This window comes from Lytechinus variegatus, chromosome 7 (genome assembly GCF_018143015.1).
Source record: "Lytechinus variegatus isolate NC3 chromosome 7, Lvar_3.0, whole genome shotgun sequence".
In the NCBI taxonomy this organism is placed as follows: Eukaryota; Metazoa; Echinodermata; class Echinoidea; order Temnopleuroida; family Toxopneustidae; genus Lytechinus; species Lytechinus variegatus.
The window spans coordinates 33,735,714-33,750,581 of NC_054746.1; the positions used below are offsets into that span (position 1 = coordinate 33,735,714).

Genomic DNA, 14,868 nt, shown 5'->3' on the forward strand with positions numbered 1-14,868 from the left:
CCCTAACAGGACTGGGAGGGGGGTATCATCGAAATGCACAGAACTGCACTTTTTATCTGTAAGTCTTTTACAACTTTTTGACACCAAAATCACAACATACGGGTATAGCTGAAAGTACAATGTACTAGACTTTGTGTAAATTCAGTGGAAGTTGGATTTTTAGGACAATTATTTTCCATTTTAATAATTGGTTGCCTATCAATTTGCTTGTTGGATGGTGTGTAATATTCACTGAAAAAAAGGGAATGGAAAAGAAATGCACAGAAATGAAATGAGCTCTGACAATTTTTCATGATGGAAAAATGTTTTTCAAGCATAAATTTGCTTCGTTAATTTCATATTTGAAAGTTCTAAATTTCAATGCAGTGGCCCGCAAGATCAGAAATGGGATCCTTAGTGGCCCAGTCCTATTAGGGTTGACAGGTCCTAGGCTTATCTGACAGTCTGATTTATGTATTTGTGGTAACACTTTACTGTTCAGAGCTTTGGCCAAGCTTTTACATAATGCTGCTATCATTCAGAATACATTCTGCATAACTGGGTCTCAACATTACCTGTATTATGGAATGTCGTGTACAAAGATGTGCCTACACTTGTTAATATTATCGGTTTTAATGTAATGTATGCATGTAAAAAGATGCAAGTTGCGACAAAAGGCGAGGCATTTGTATTTTTCTTTGGTATTCATCATTTTCACTTTGGGATTGTATGCAATTCAAAAAATGGAACATTTGTGTAGTTTTTTCACAAGAGCTTTGTTTTGTGTGTGATTTTGACTAGCTGATGTCACCCTAACTAGTAGCAACAGTGTTGACCTTCTTCGCTAATGGTGGGCAATAAGAACGGAGTTGAATTACTCCAAGATTTTTTATGGATAAAATATCTCAGTAAAAACACAAGCCCGTAATGAATACAATAAATAACTGTGGCTAAGAATACCATGAAACAACTTATCATGCATCTGTAGTTCCCTCTGCACTGCATATGGACGAAATTGATATCACAGGTTACAATAACTTTAATTCTGCTTATTACTTTTATTTACTGAAACTACCATTATATCATTATTATCTAATGTACTTAATCTTTTAAAGCCTGTACTGAAATTAATATTCATCAAATGTATCATTTTGTATTCATTTACCCTGTATAGTATACAGAATTATTGGGATTTATTGAATTTTTGAACAAGCATAAAAACTGCCTTCATTTGATTTGGTTAGATTTACTCTGATTCTGATATAAATCGGGAAACTGCCTCTTTCCCCGTCTAACTTGAATAGGACTATTTCTAATAGATTTTAGAAAATGATATTGAGGAAAAAAATATATCATCTCAAAAATATAAAATCAGTCTAATATGATGCAAATACATAGCTGGAGTTTTAATGTATTATTGGGTTACTGGATAATTCATCCTTGTATAACAGCAGGTTCATGACAATGAATGTGTCCAAAAATGTGGGAAGTATGTTTATGTATGTATTGTGATATTATTTTTGTTTATTTATTATAGGTGTCGGGTTAATGCTGACTATTGTCCAGTTTTATTGCTTTGTTTTGTAAATAACTGTATTTACATTATATGTATAGTCATTTATAAACAAGAGTGTAAAATGTCATGTTCTAAACCATGAATCCATTTTGGGTACAGATGACATTAAAATGCATTCATAAGAAAATGAAACAATAATTTGCTGAGTAAATTCTGTATTTTATTAATTTTGTATATAAATTTCATTTACATAAAGAACAAGTTAGTACTATGAATTAACATACTATATTCACATGAATAATAATTTTATGAATCTTACATTTCCATGATTGATTAATATCCCATTTCAAAAAAAGATTCAACATGGAATAGATGATCAAAATAAGTGATATTAATCACTCTTACAAAATTAGATTTAGGCACAACAATTTAAGTAAAAATGGTTAATTGAAAGACCATGTTCTAATTAATAGAGCTATAGCATGACTATACAGTGCATCCCAGAAAAAAGGAAACTGGGATTCCCATGTCTTTTTTCTCCAAAGGAAATGAATCCTGATAGTTAATTTACATCATCACATCATTTTATTATTCTATATTTTTATGCCTAATGTGAGACAAACACTTCCCACATTAATGAGCAAGAGTTGCGCAGAAAAGTTGAACAACATTGGTTCATGATACGGCGACCAAGCTTATTTGACGATTGGCTCATTAGCATATCTTTTGTATTCTTTGTAAGTTTCTCTCACAGACACCTGAAATGAGAGTGGATTCAGAGTTACACATGAGTTTCTGCACAAATCAATCATGGCATGCCTCAGCATTTATTGTTTTTAATCTGCCATGTACGAATGATTTGCTAAGATGTTGGTCTCATATCAAAGATGAGATTTTACTTAACCATATATTAGAGTAAAAACATCTAATATTTGTGATATCTGTCTCTGAAAACAGGTTTCCTTTTTTGTGGGATGCACTTTACATTAAAAACTTGTGTATTAAACATACAACATTGTGGAGGGAAAATACAAAATATTTCAAAATCAGATACAAAATACCACCTAGAAAGAAATGGTACACCAAGTGACAATCAAGATTGCATAATTAGTAACCCCTTTAACATGGTGGGTCTCCATCACTTTTTATAGGGTTTCATACATACAACTATTAACCCTTTCTTGTGCTGACGTGGCATCTAAGAACATGTTCCAGTCGTGCAAAACAACTCCACCCAGGTATGTGCTTAACATTCCATAATTCATGGATGTTCATTAGAGCACTATCAGTTAATCACAGGCACCTAGTACACAATCATTCTTCATTATGTCCACAGATCACTGGAAATGATATTCAGTAAATTTGGATTTATTTTGGAATACACCCTTAAGACTGCAGCAGCTTATTTCAGTTTCTATCAGATTACTGAGTCAACTGGATTGGTTGTACACTCTAGCAGACATTCTTGATGGCATTCAAGATCCTGTTTAAAGAAAAAAGATCAAATTAATTTACAATGGGCTAATTTCTGACTGAAAGAATGAGTAGTTTTTAAAGCTTTCTTTGAGGACACGTGAAGTTTTTAACGATAATGGGTCATTCCTTAGAAACAAGCACATGATTTTTCAATCATAAATTCGTTGGCGGTCATCCGAACTGTCGTATCACACGACAGCGCAAACCCGTTTCAGAGAAAATTGAATTCAAAGTTCAAAGAAAATAAAATAAATTGCTGCCTAGAAATTGAATGATGAATAGAGTAGGACTTGTACTTTCATTTTCTGCAAAAAGATAAAAAACTATTAATTTTCTTTGACCAAAAGTGACTGACACAATGGTTTGGATGACCGCCGACGAATTGAATGTAATACAGTCTTTTTAGAATCCATTGCCCCTCAATAATCATTAGAAATTTCAGAGCACACCCATTCCCCCATTGTCCACTGTCGTCCACAAATTTTAGTTTTGCTTAATATTTTCCCCCATACAGTTAAATGCACAAAATGGGTGATATTCTTTTCTTTATAAAGTAGCATGTGTGTGTGTGTGTGTGACATCGACTTTTATTTGCATGTTTCAATGTTTACAGATTATGCAAGCAAAAAAAAGGTTCTTCACTTAATGTTTTAACAGCATTTTTACATTACAAATTTTACACAAATTTTTACAAAAGGGGGCACAGGCTGGCTTTGCCCCCCCCCCCCCCCCCCCTGGATCCACCAGTGATTAATGGAAAGCCCAAATATTAATGAGGAATGAAATCTTGTATAGCAACCTGAGTGTGCATAAATCTCAAGTTAAAGTTTCACTTATTTCATATCCAATATTGATGCAACTTTTATTTGATTTCTCTTTTCATGAAAATCTCATGGGGTAGGCTTACCATGTAATATGTAAACCCATGTATTATTTTTTTAAAAGAAAATCTTAATCTTTCCATAAAAAGAATAGCAACAAAATAGTACTAGTAATACTTACCTATCTTGTGGGACATTCTCATTACACATGTTGGCAAAGGCATAGATAATGCCCATAGCATAGTCATTCTGAAAATAAAGTACATAAACAAAAATTTAACCTATGCATACTACAGATATAAACCTCCATATATCACTGGCACTCTGACATTGAGGAGCTTTACATTTTATCGTCGTCATCATCATTTGAAACCATCTTGAAGGGGAAGTTCACCCTGACAAAAAAATTATTGCAAAAATAGCAGAAAAAATTAATACAAAATATTGCCGAAGGTTTGAGAAAAATTCATCAAATAATTAAAAAGTTATTAGAATTTCAATTATTTGATTTGTGACGTCATATGCGAGCAGCATTCCTACATAGCGAATGGTAAAAGATCAATGAAATGTCATTTTCTCAGAAAATTGAAAATGGTTTTCACTGTAACTTTTGTATATCAATAGACAAATCATTTCACACCCGATCATGAAAAGAAAACAAAATTAAGTCATCAGGAACCATACAAAATTTGAAATTCATGCATTTTATATTACATAACACATGGGGCAGCTGCTCGTTTATGACGTCACAAATCCCAAATTTTAAACTCTAATAACTTTCTTACTCTTTAACAGATTTTCTTCAAACCTTCACCAATATTTTTTACTATGTTTTCTGCTATTTTTACAACAAAGTTTTCTTTAGGGTGAACTTCCCCTTTAAGCCCTACCTCTTCATAAGGTTGATTTGTACCAGAATCTTTTTAATAATGACATACATGTAGTTGCCCAGGACAAGAAAAGCTCATCAGCCGATAGGCCTGGGGGTATATCAAAGAGTTTTAGAATCATGCTTGAAATCCATCTTAAGTAAAGGATCAATCTAATTATTTTCATATTTCAGATAATAAACGTATACAAAGCAGAATAAACGTCATAATAGATACTTCAGTAACTTAACTTCATTAGTGTGAATTAAATTGAATTGAAGTATTATCTATTTCCAATCTGATCTTTTTCTTCAACTGCAGATTCTCTCTAAACATTTAAATATTCAAACCAAACATATTTAGCACCCTCTCAACAATATATTTATTCTCCTTTAAAAGGGCTCTTTGAATGTCTAACTTTCATATTTAGGGAATTCGACATTAAGAAGCTCAAAGATAATATCCTGAAATTTTCAGCCCAGTCCATGCTTTGGAATAGGCTTACATCAACTGTTAAAAACCACGCAGATATTTTATTTGATCCGGCAACCGATTAAAGTAACTTTCATTAAAAATCACAAACTTATACTGTAAAACACATTTTCATTACATATCCTCCACATCTTATCTGTTCTATGGCAAGAACATTCATATACATGTAACAGTGATAGCTACATTTTGGGGGTATTTACCAATGCTTAAAAAGGGCTCTAAATGCCAACAGTCACATGATATGTAACACATGTTTTACAATCTTATTGGCATTATTTGACCAATGAATTTTATACCGCACACATAATTGTAAATTTATTTGCGACTATAGAGACACACTTTGTGAAACATCCCACAGTTTTCTTAAGTGAATATGTACTCAGTTCATCTATACAGTACATATTCATGCCTTTTGTTTTTTTTCCTGGGTAACTGTATTGGTTTTAAGCTCAGTGGTCACATATTGGCTTAGGGGAGGGATATCATAGTGGATATTGATCAAGTTACCTGTCCAAGCCTGAAGCAAGTATCTGAGAAGAGTTTGACGGCGCTATGGTAGCAAACAGAGTCGACGACCCTGAGCTGTTCAGGACGCTGGAGATGAGCTTCTACAGCCTCGGGGTCAGAGGTCACAGACATGATGATGCTACGCATGGTCTGGATGATGTTACGCTGGGTCTACAAAGTACAATCAAAGCAGAGATTTACATCTAAGTTCAGTTATTTCCTTCAATCTTAACACACTTAAAGTCAATTAGTTGACAAAGTAGTGAATTCAGAAAAATTACAAGAATAACTTTATCTATATAAGTAAGAATATTTGCTCCATTATAGCAACTTACTATGTATTAATGATTGAAGTACATGCCACTCAAACCGATTTCCTGAGGGTTTTTTCATGCACAGATAAAGACCCAATGACAAACTGTGTGACTTAACAATGTAGATGAAGCGACATTGAATAAAAGGTCTCTTCTATTTCTACAGAATTGTTTGACATTGACAAGCGAAGAAATCCTCTCAAAAGTTCTAACTCATAAAACAAACAAGACAAATAAATAGTGATAATAATATAGGATTTGTATAGTGCATGTATCCATCTTGTTAGGTGCTTAAGGTGCTCCTATATTACCCTGGCTAAGCTAGTCTACTGATTCTGGTGCTCACAGCTTTTTGAGGAATTACTTCCTGCTGGTACCCATTTACCAATGCTATCACTCGACAAATGGGAGGCAAAGAGGGGCGTACCCCTCCTGTTCCCTTGGATCTGTGGATGGATACAAAGAGTCAGCCTACCTGAGCCAGGACCATGATCTTCTTGAGTATAGCATCTCTGTCTGTAGGGTGAGTGGTCTTCATCAGACGACGGTACAGCATAGTCATCTCAACCTCTCGAGATGGCACAAAATCAAGCTAAAAAGAACATTGGTAATAATGCAAATATAAACTTGATAATACAGTGGTGGGAGAGATGGAAATAATTATAGACCTTGAGCACTGACATCATCACGCTACATCTTAAAGAGGCTGAAGCCATTGTCTTGCATGCTTTGGTGATCTGCAGCAGGCACATCACTGAAATCTCTATTTATACAATATTCCAATATCCTCTAAAGGGGGGGCTATGAGATTATCATGTCATATGCATAAAGACTATTGTTAGAATGTGAGCTATCAAAATCTTTCCAAGATAGGAAAGAGATAAAAAGCATCATAAAAATTCTCAATTGTAAAATTTCAGTTTGCATATGCCCTCACAATCATATATCAAGTAAAAGCTACAGCTACATCAGACAGGTCACACTTTTTCATGATTTTCAGTGAAGAGTACGTGTCATTCTAAGCAGAAATTAGAAAAATATATTCTCACTTTGGTAATTGGCAATGATTCTACCAAAATTCAAGATCTAGATCAGAACTGAAATTTGAGTATGCTTGTCCTATGATTCCTCTACATAGATGAAAGTGGGAGGCATTGGGGAAACACTTAAGAAAAACTTTAGTGATTTTTTTTTAATGATTTGAAACACGAAACCAATTGAATTCCAATGCCCTGTAATAACACTGTTTTCCCTAAACAGCTTATAAAAGTTGGAATGCAAAATATTGTGATGAAATATACAAGACAGAATCTTACATTAATATGCCACATTTGGATACCAATCATTAAATCACTGCTTTAGAATTTTATGTTGACCAAATGTTCAGAATATGGGCCACAAAGTACAATCTTAAAACTATTGAAACTAGTCGTAGTTTATCATAAAAAGAATAAGCTCCCACTTTAACTTCATATTCTAGCCTTTCATAACATGCATACATTTATGAACAGCTCTATGAAACACCTCTTGGAGGACCATCCCCTCTCTCTTACCTCACTGATGGGAGTCTGCTCACGGACCAGGACATCCTTCATGATATGCATCTCACCACCCTGACTGGCCTGATACTGATTGACTGTAGCTGATGACATTGTCAGGTTACCATACTCCTGAGGATGGCTCTTCTTTGTCTCTTGCTTTACGATGTGGAACTGCTTGTCCAAAGTCTCTGTGCTCAGGTCCTCCTACGTTTTTTTAAAATGGAATCGTATTTATATAGGCGTTTAGTTTCTGAAAAGCAAGATATAATATGAGGTGCACCATCCACCATCATTAATAACACCATCACATCATCTCCACAATCCACCATCATTAAACACCATCACATCATCTCCACAACCACTATCATTAATAACACCATCACATCATCTCCACAATCCACCATCATTAAACACCATCACATCATCACCACCACCCATCATCATTAAACACCATCACATCATCTCCACCACACACCATCATTAAACACCATCACATCATCTCCACAACCACTATCATTAATAACACCATCACATCATCTCCACAATCCACCATCATTAAACACCATCACATCATCTCCAACACCCATCATCACTAAACACCATCACATCATCTCCTCAACCACCATCATTAATAACACCATCACATCATCTCCACCACCCATCATCACTAAACACCATCACATCATCTCCACCACCAATCATCATTAATAACACCATCACATCATCTCCAACACCCATCATCACTAAACACCATCACATCATCTCCACCACCACCATCATTAAACACCATCACATCATCACCACCACCCATCATCATTAAACACCATCACATCATCTCCATCACCAATCATCATTAATAACACCATCACATCATCTCCACCACCAATCATCATTAATAACACCATCACATCATCTCCACCACCAATCATCATTAATAACACCATCACATCATCTCCACCACCCAACATCATTAAACACCATCACATCATCTCCACCACCAATCATCACTAAACACCATCACACCATCTCCACAACCACTATCATTAATAACACCATCACATCATCACCGCCACCCATCATCATTAAACACCATCACATCATCTCCACTACCACCATCATTAGCAATTTCTTACCACATCAGAGTCCTCCATCCAGTGAATACTATACTCATCTCCCAAGCAGTTATCCATAGAGTTATTACAGTAGTAACCCCAGGAAGACTCATCTGGGTTTGCTGCAGTTGTTGCAAAGATGTTAAGATCCTTTGACATTCCATCAAACATGGATCCACTCTCACAGGCTTCAAGGTAGAATACAAGCTTTAAATAATAGATAAAGTCAGTACAGAAAATGTAATGCATGGGACTAATACTGAGATGAAAGACACAAGTGTAGGATAGTAATAATTCCCAGAGAAATGTAATTGCACAAAGGAAAATTAAGGGCAGCACACCAAATTTTGTTGTCCTATGTTTTTGAATTGGTAATATAGTGCCCTGAGATAATGTACGAAGCCATAGGTCACAAGCTAATTATGTTATTACACTTTGCGATAACAATTTCTTGCTCACTTGAGAACTTTGAAGAGTGAAGGACGAAAAAACTTGATCTTTCTCAACTATTCTTAAAAATAAAAATAAAAACTTTTTTTCTATATTAAGTCTGAAAATCATGATGCTTACTTCCCAAATTTAACTAAAGAAATCCCATAATTTGAACAATTTATTTTTCTTCTTGTAAGTTTAACATACAGTTGTGCTCAAAAGTTTAATAGTAAATCCTAACACATAGCACTCCTTCATGCTGAGTGTAGACACTGAACAACACTCCAATGTCTGGCAAGCCCAAACTTTATTGAATGTAATATTTTATCACCTGACTTCATCATGGCAAAACTTGAACATTAAATATATTCATTTTCTAGTGGGGTTCAATAAATATTCGATCACCAATGTATATATCATACCTACCTTTCCAAACTTCTGTTGCCTATGCATCTTCTTCAGGACCTTCATCAGGTCATCCTTTTCCAACTAAGACAAAATGAAAGTAAAATTCACTTTTAAATTAATTTGTGTAATATAGTGGCTTATTATTTTGAATGATTCATTCCAAAATTCTAATTGACATAGATTTTTTGAAAAGCAAAAAGCATTAAGAAACCTCAGTACCAATATTTTAAACTTTATTGGGAACAAAGGAATATACGGTATACAACTTATTTTTTAATCCCAAACTTATTAAATATGTCCCTACCCCCCCCCAAAAAAAAAAGGATAAATAAATATTAACATGAACAAACAAATACATAAATAAATAAACAAATAAATAAAAGATAAAAACAATAATAATCGAATGAATACAGTAAGAAATGAAATGAATTTGAAAAATGAAAAATTGAAAAAAATAAGTATTTCAAAAAATATAATTTCCAAATGTTTATAATAAGCTGTTCCAAAGCCCTATAAACACACTTGGGTCATGATTAACCTTTACACATACATGTATGCATGCACATTATGAAAAATAAAGATTTGTTTTCTTATTTTTCTGCAAAGGAATTTTGACTACTTACCCATATCTTACTCAACAAATATGAAATTCTAAACAAAATCATCTAACCATGACCAAGGACTGCTCAATCTCAAGAACCTAATCTGCTTTTTTACAAATTTGAGTTGACTCAGGATTGTAATCTGGAGATAAAAACCCAGAAATAGCCTACAAATAGAGTCTTCAAAATAAAATAACAAATAATTTAAGGGTCTTCTGATTGGGATAGTTTGCCGGTTTAACAGTGGGATCATTTGAAAGCTTGGGCTGATGTGGACAAGCCAATTGAATTTCATTTGTTCCTCCGTCACATCAAGAATAATTTTGTTGATTTTCACATTGATATAAATGCTCACCTCTCCGTCAGGGAAGGCAATCAGATCCGTTGCTCCGTGGTCAGCAAAGTAAACAAAGACATGATCATTGCTGTCACTGTAAACAAAAAATAGATAACAAAGAATGGCTAATGATATAACAATCCTTTGTAAGAGACCACATAAGAGAGTAAATAGTGTACTAAAATGAAATACATGTAAAAAGAATCTTTAAAGATGCTCCAGCTTGAAAACTTCACTTTGTACACTGAAGCACATGTTTTTGTTAGTTTCTATGACTGAATGCTAGCTTCTCCTAGTTGCCCCACCCCCCTCCTCCTCATCTTCCTCTTGTTCCTTTTCCTCCTCTTCTTTCTTCCTTTTCCTTCTCTTCCTCTATCCCCATCCCTTACTTCACCATTCCCCATCCTCCTCTCCTCTCCCTCCCTCCTTCATCCCCTTCCTACCCTTCTTCACTCCTGCTCCTCGATACATTCATTCAGAATGGTAGGATTTCTGGGGATTCACAACCCTTTCAAATCAAAATGATCTTTTTTAGCATTTAGGTCAATAGTGAATGGCGTTGTTTGAAAATGGGGGTAATTCTAGGCATGTTTTATCGAAAAGGTAGGAGTTTCTGTTTCTTTGGTGGGTAAAATAATATGAGCTAATACTAACATGTTTATTCCATCACTTTACATTAACTTCAACTAACCTCTTCAGAGTTTTACCACTGCACATGTTGCAAGATTGAGGTTTCTCTCCTTGAAGCAAGGCCAGGAAGTTCTCAGGAGTTACATCCTATCAACAAAAATTGACCAATCAAATCACTAAGAGAATATTTGTCAACAAGAAATCAAAATGAAATAAATGATATGATATCCCGTTGATTGGTGAGTCAAAATGATGTGAGAGTAAAGGAGGGAATTAATTAAGAGCATATAATGTACTCAATTGTAACTCAACTTTCTTGCAATGCCCCATATGACTGTTAGGGATTGCCAAGATCATTGGATCTTTCGCTTGCATGCTCAGTGAACACACAATAAAGGCATAAATACTTTGATAATTTAAAATAAAAATTCATGTAACTTGGCATAATTTTTCAGTCACTTGCATTGCACTTATAAATGGGTGTGCCATGATTATAAGAGAACAAAACATGGCCTTGCCGTATTTGGATGTGTTTGAAGCACAGACTGCTTTTTATCAATTTGTGACACACTTATTGAGTCACAAACAACAATCTTACTTTTTTGTTTTTCCAACCATTATTTTTTTTCAACCAATTTTCCCAACCATAGCAAAAAAATCGGAGCATTAGGCCTAAATATCAATGAACATGAAAAAATAAAGAGCATATAGTACGTATGTTCATAGGATTTGATAAGAATGCAATACACTCTTTTATTTCCACCCTAATACATCAGTGACATCATCTTCTCAGTTAAAATTTGATGACCCATTTACTAAAGATAAAAGCCTGGAAAACAAATACTGTCTCCTGATTGAAGGTGGTCGTAAAAAAATCACGAGTTTGTATTTACAAGGATTTGATCAATAATAGCTGTAAAACTAAAAAGAATAGATAGTTTCATGTTAACAAAATGTTTAACCTTGTATAAAATGAAAGTCATAAAGTGGATCAGCTAGTTTTTAGTCTCACTTTTCTTCCGATTTGTATTGATTTATTTGACTGAACAGAATCATCATTTTGAATTTGGTGGTAAAGTATCTTTGCTTTCATTTATGAGGCTGGATCAACATAAAATGTAAAACATCATAAAATATGAGTGCTTATGAAAAACAAAAGTCTCAGTTTCCTTTGAAATAAAACAGTCTCCTAATTAAAGTGAATTATCACCTTGAATTTGGTCATAAAAATCACATGATTACATTAAACTACAAGGCTAATGATCATAGAATGTGATAGAAAAAAAAAACTAATTTTGATTTTTTTTTTTAAGATTTTGAGCTGAACAAAACATAAGACACTAAAATAAGCTGACAAACTGGGAGTATGAAAAGCTGTTTTGGTTGAAATCTACCCATCCCCCCCCCCCACAAAAAATAGAAAATACAAAATACAAAATTTAATAAAGATACCTACTTCTGCAGTATAATCCTTGGGTACTCCAGGATAAACATTAGGTCCATTTGGCTTGTTGATGATTACCCCTTTATTGGGATTTCTTAAAAAGAAATGACAAAAAGATCTCATCAAATTTCAAAACAACACAAAAAGAATCTTACCCAAGTTTTGTGCCATAACTTTTTAACTCATTGATCATGATGCATCCACCAAGATTTAAAGGGGGTGTCTGTAAGTATTCATAGATTTTACTAAGTATTAAAATAACCTGCCCAAAACTCTAAAACAGTTATTGCCAAGCAGTCATTACATGTCTACTTAAAAAAAATATTTTTCCTGTACATTTCTGAATTGTTACATGGTAACAACCTTTGATGTTCAAACAATATGTGAAGATGTGTTTTGCTGAGAAAAATATTTATGTAGAACATATTAGATTTCATTTTTTGTAACCTAGAAGAATATCATAATTTTTATGTTATGAAAAGATGAACCTTTATAATTTAGCTCACTAAACCATACAAATATTTAAGTGACATGAGAGGAGTATGGGTCAAGCAATAGATTTATAATGATTAACAATGCTTTATCATACATGTCCAAAACACCTATTTTGTTAAATTCTAGATCAGTAATTTTTGGCTTTGGGAAAGTAATAACATTTTTGCTTGTGTGCTTGCGAATGCATGAAGTTGACAGATCACTATATTCATTCATAGATACTGTATGTAAAACCCCTGCCAACAAGCTTTTTGCTGTAAAAAAGGTTATGGTGGGCCTACTTTGAAAAGGGGAATACTTTACTTTTTATGGTTTGTTTTATATCCTTCAAATCAGCAGTTGTATTGAAAGTTAAATTGCAAAAATACATGTTCTTCATATACATTTTCAGAAAAAATCAATTTCTGTTTTCACATTCTGTGTGTGTGTGTGTTTTTTTTTTGGGGGGGGTTGCTGCCAAGTAAATAATGCTTTGCTGAAAAATAATGAATTAAAAAAGTTAACAGCTAAGTTGTTAAGCTACTGTTAAGAATTGTTTAAATATTTCATCCTTTAAAAAAAAGGAAGTTGAAATCCACTATCATTTTGCATTTGAGGTAAATAAAAGGAAAAGTGCAGATAACTGGCGTGGCAACATTTACAACTTAATAGCAACTTTCCAAACATCATATACCTAGATGCTCACAATAAAAACCCAGAAATTAAATCATAAATCAAATCCTTGGGGCATTCTTTCTGCTTTGTCATTCTTGCAATCCTAACTTTATTTTCATCCCGTGACTGCAAAAATGCAATACAAAGTTCATTCACAATAGAAACGCCTTCTTGTTCAAACAATGGACGCTGTCACTGACAATGACAACTACATATACATGCAAAGAGGTTATGAATTGAAGCTGATACAGTTGAGGACACAGAGGCTTACCCAAAATTCAGTGTAAAAAGCCTCTTGACAGTCTTATTTTTCCATACATGCAATATTTTCCAATATTTTTTATTTCATTTTTCACCTTAATTTTCGTCTTTCACTTTTATATTTTTTCTTTAATTTCTTATAATTTATTCATTCCTGTAGCTTTTTGCACCATTGAAAATCTAGCCTACTTATTTTCTTTTGCACTGATTCTACAGTATGTACATTATGTATGGACTAGACATCATCAGGTTGTGAATGAACCCAAAATTAAAATAGCTGAAATTGTAAAAGCTCTGATACTTTTGTAGGCCTACAAACAAAGTATTTAAAAAAATAAAATGAGCTTCAAATTAGAAAATAACTGAAATCGGCCTAACAACATTAATCAGCTAGACATCATTTTTATTCATCTATCTTCATCACCAGGCACTGACACGTGAATGCACCAGGAGATTTGATGTTATCAACACTTCTTATTTTAATTTTGCATTTTTTTACATGTCAGAACATGCTATATTCCATTTTCAGAAACAAAAAAGATTCATCATTTAAACTATATATGAAGAGCTTGATATAATTCCAAAAGGGGCTAAATCCACTTTTGACCAAACTATTTTTTTTCATATACAAGTGCATGTACATGTATCTTAGACGTGGGAATCAAAGGCACCATATCGCATTTGAAAAAAGAATTGGGAAGGTTGTTAAAAATTGAGTATAAATTTGAGTTTTATTCCAAAAGGAGCTAAATCCCAAACAGTTTTCTTCAAATAGGAGCTAAATCCACTACTGAGTCATTTGAAAATGGTTAATTTTACTACTTCTCATTAAGTTATGCATTCAATTCTTACATATTGTGGAAACAAGTTCACATTATCAGTGCAAATTTTGATAAAATTTACACAATTTTGCTATTTCCATGTATAATTTTTTTAGATGCAGCTGCTTTTAGAAAAAAACATTGAAAAGTCACCATC

At 33.6% G+C, this 14,868-nt stretch overlaps 1 protein-coding gene across 1 annotated transcript in view; it reads right to left on the minus strand.

Annotated features, from left to right (window-relative positions):
* Positions 1 to 2,474: 2,474 nt before the first annotated feature.
* The window catches only part of LOC121419078 (legumain-like), a 28,377-nt gene continuing 15,983 nt past the window's right edge, over positions 2,475 to 14,868 (minus strand). The window contains exons 3-12 of the mRNA XM_041613373.1: positions 12,493 to 12,574; positions 11,098 to 11,183; positions 10,425 to 10,500; positions 9,486 to 9,548; positions 8,649 to 8,834; positions 7,528 to 7,719; positions 6,450 to 6,566; positions 5,661 to 5,831; positions 3,974 to 4,041; positions 2,475 to 2,978 (exon numbers count right to left, since the gene is read on the minus strand). Coding sequence (XP_041469307.1) covers positions 2,948 to 2,978; positions 3,974 to 4,041; positions 5,661 to 5,831; positions 6,450 to 6,566; positions 7,528 to 7,719; positions 8,649 to 8,834; positions 9,486 to 9,548; positions 10,425 to 10,500; positions 11,098 to 11,183; positions 12,493 to 12,574 — 1,072 coding nt within the window. The 3' untranslated portion in view covers positions 2,475 to 2,947. The remainder of the gene's footprint in view (positions 2,979 to 3,973; positions 4,042 to 5,660; positions 5,832 to 6,449; positions 6,567 to 7,527; positions 7,720 to 8,648; positions 8,835 to 9,485; positions 9,549 to 10,424; positions 10,501 to 11,097; positions 11,184 to 12,492; positions 12,575 to 14,868) is intronic.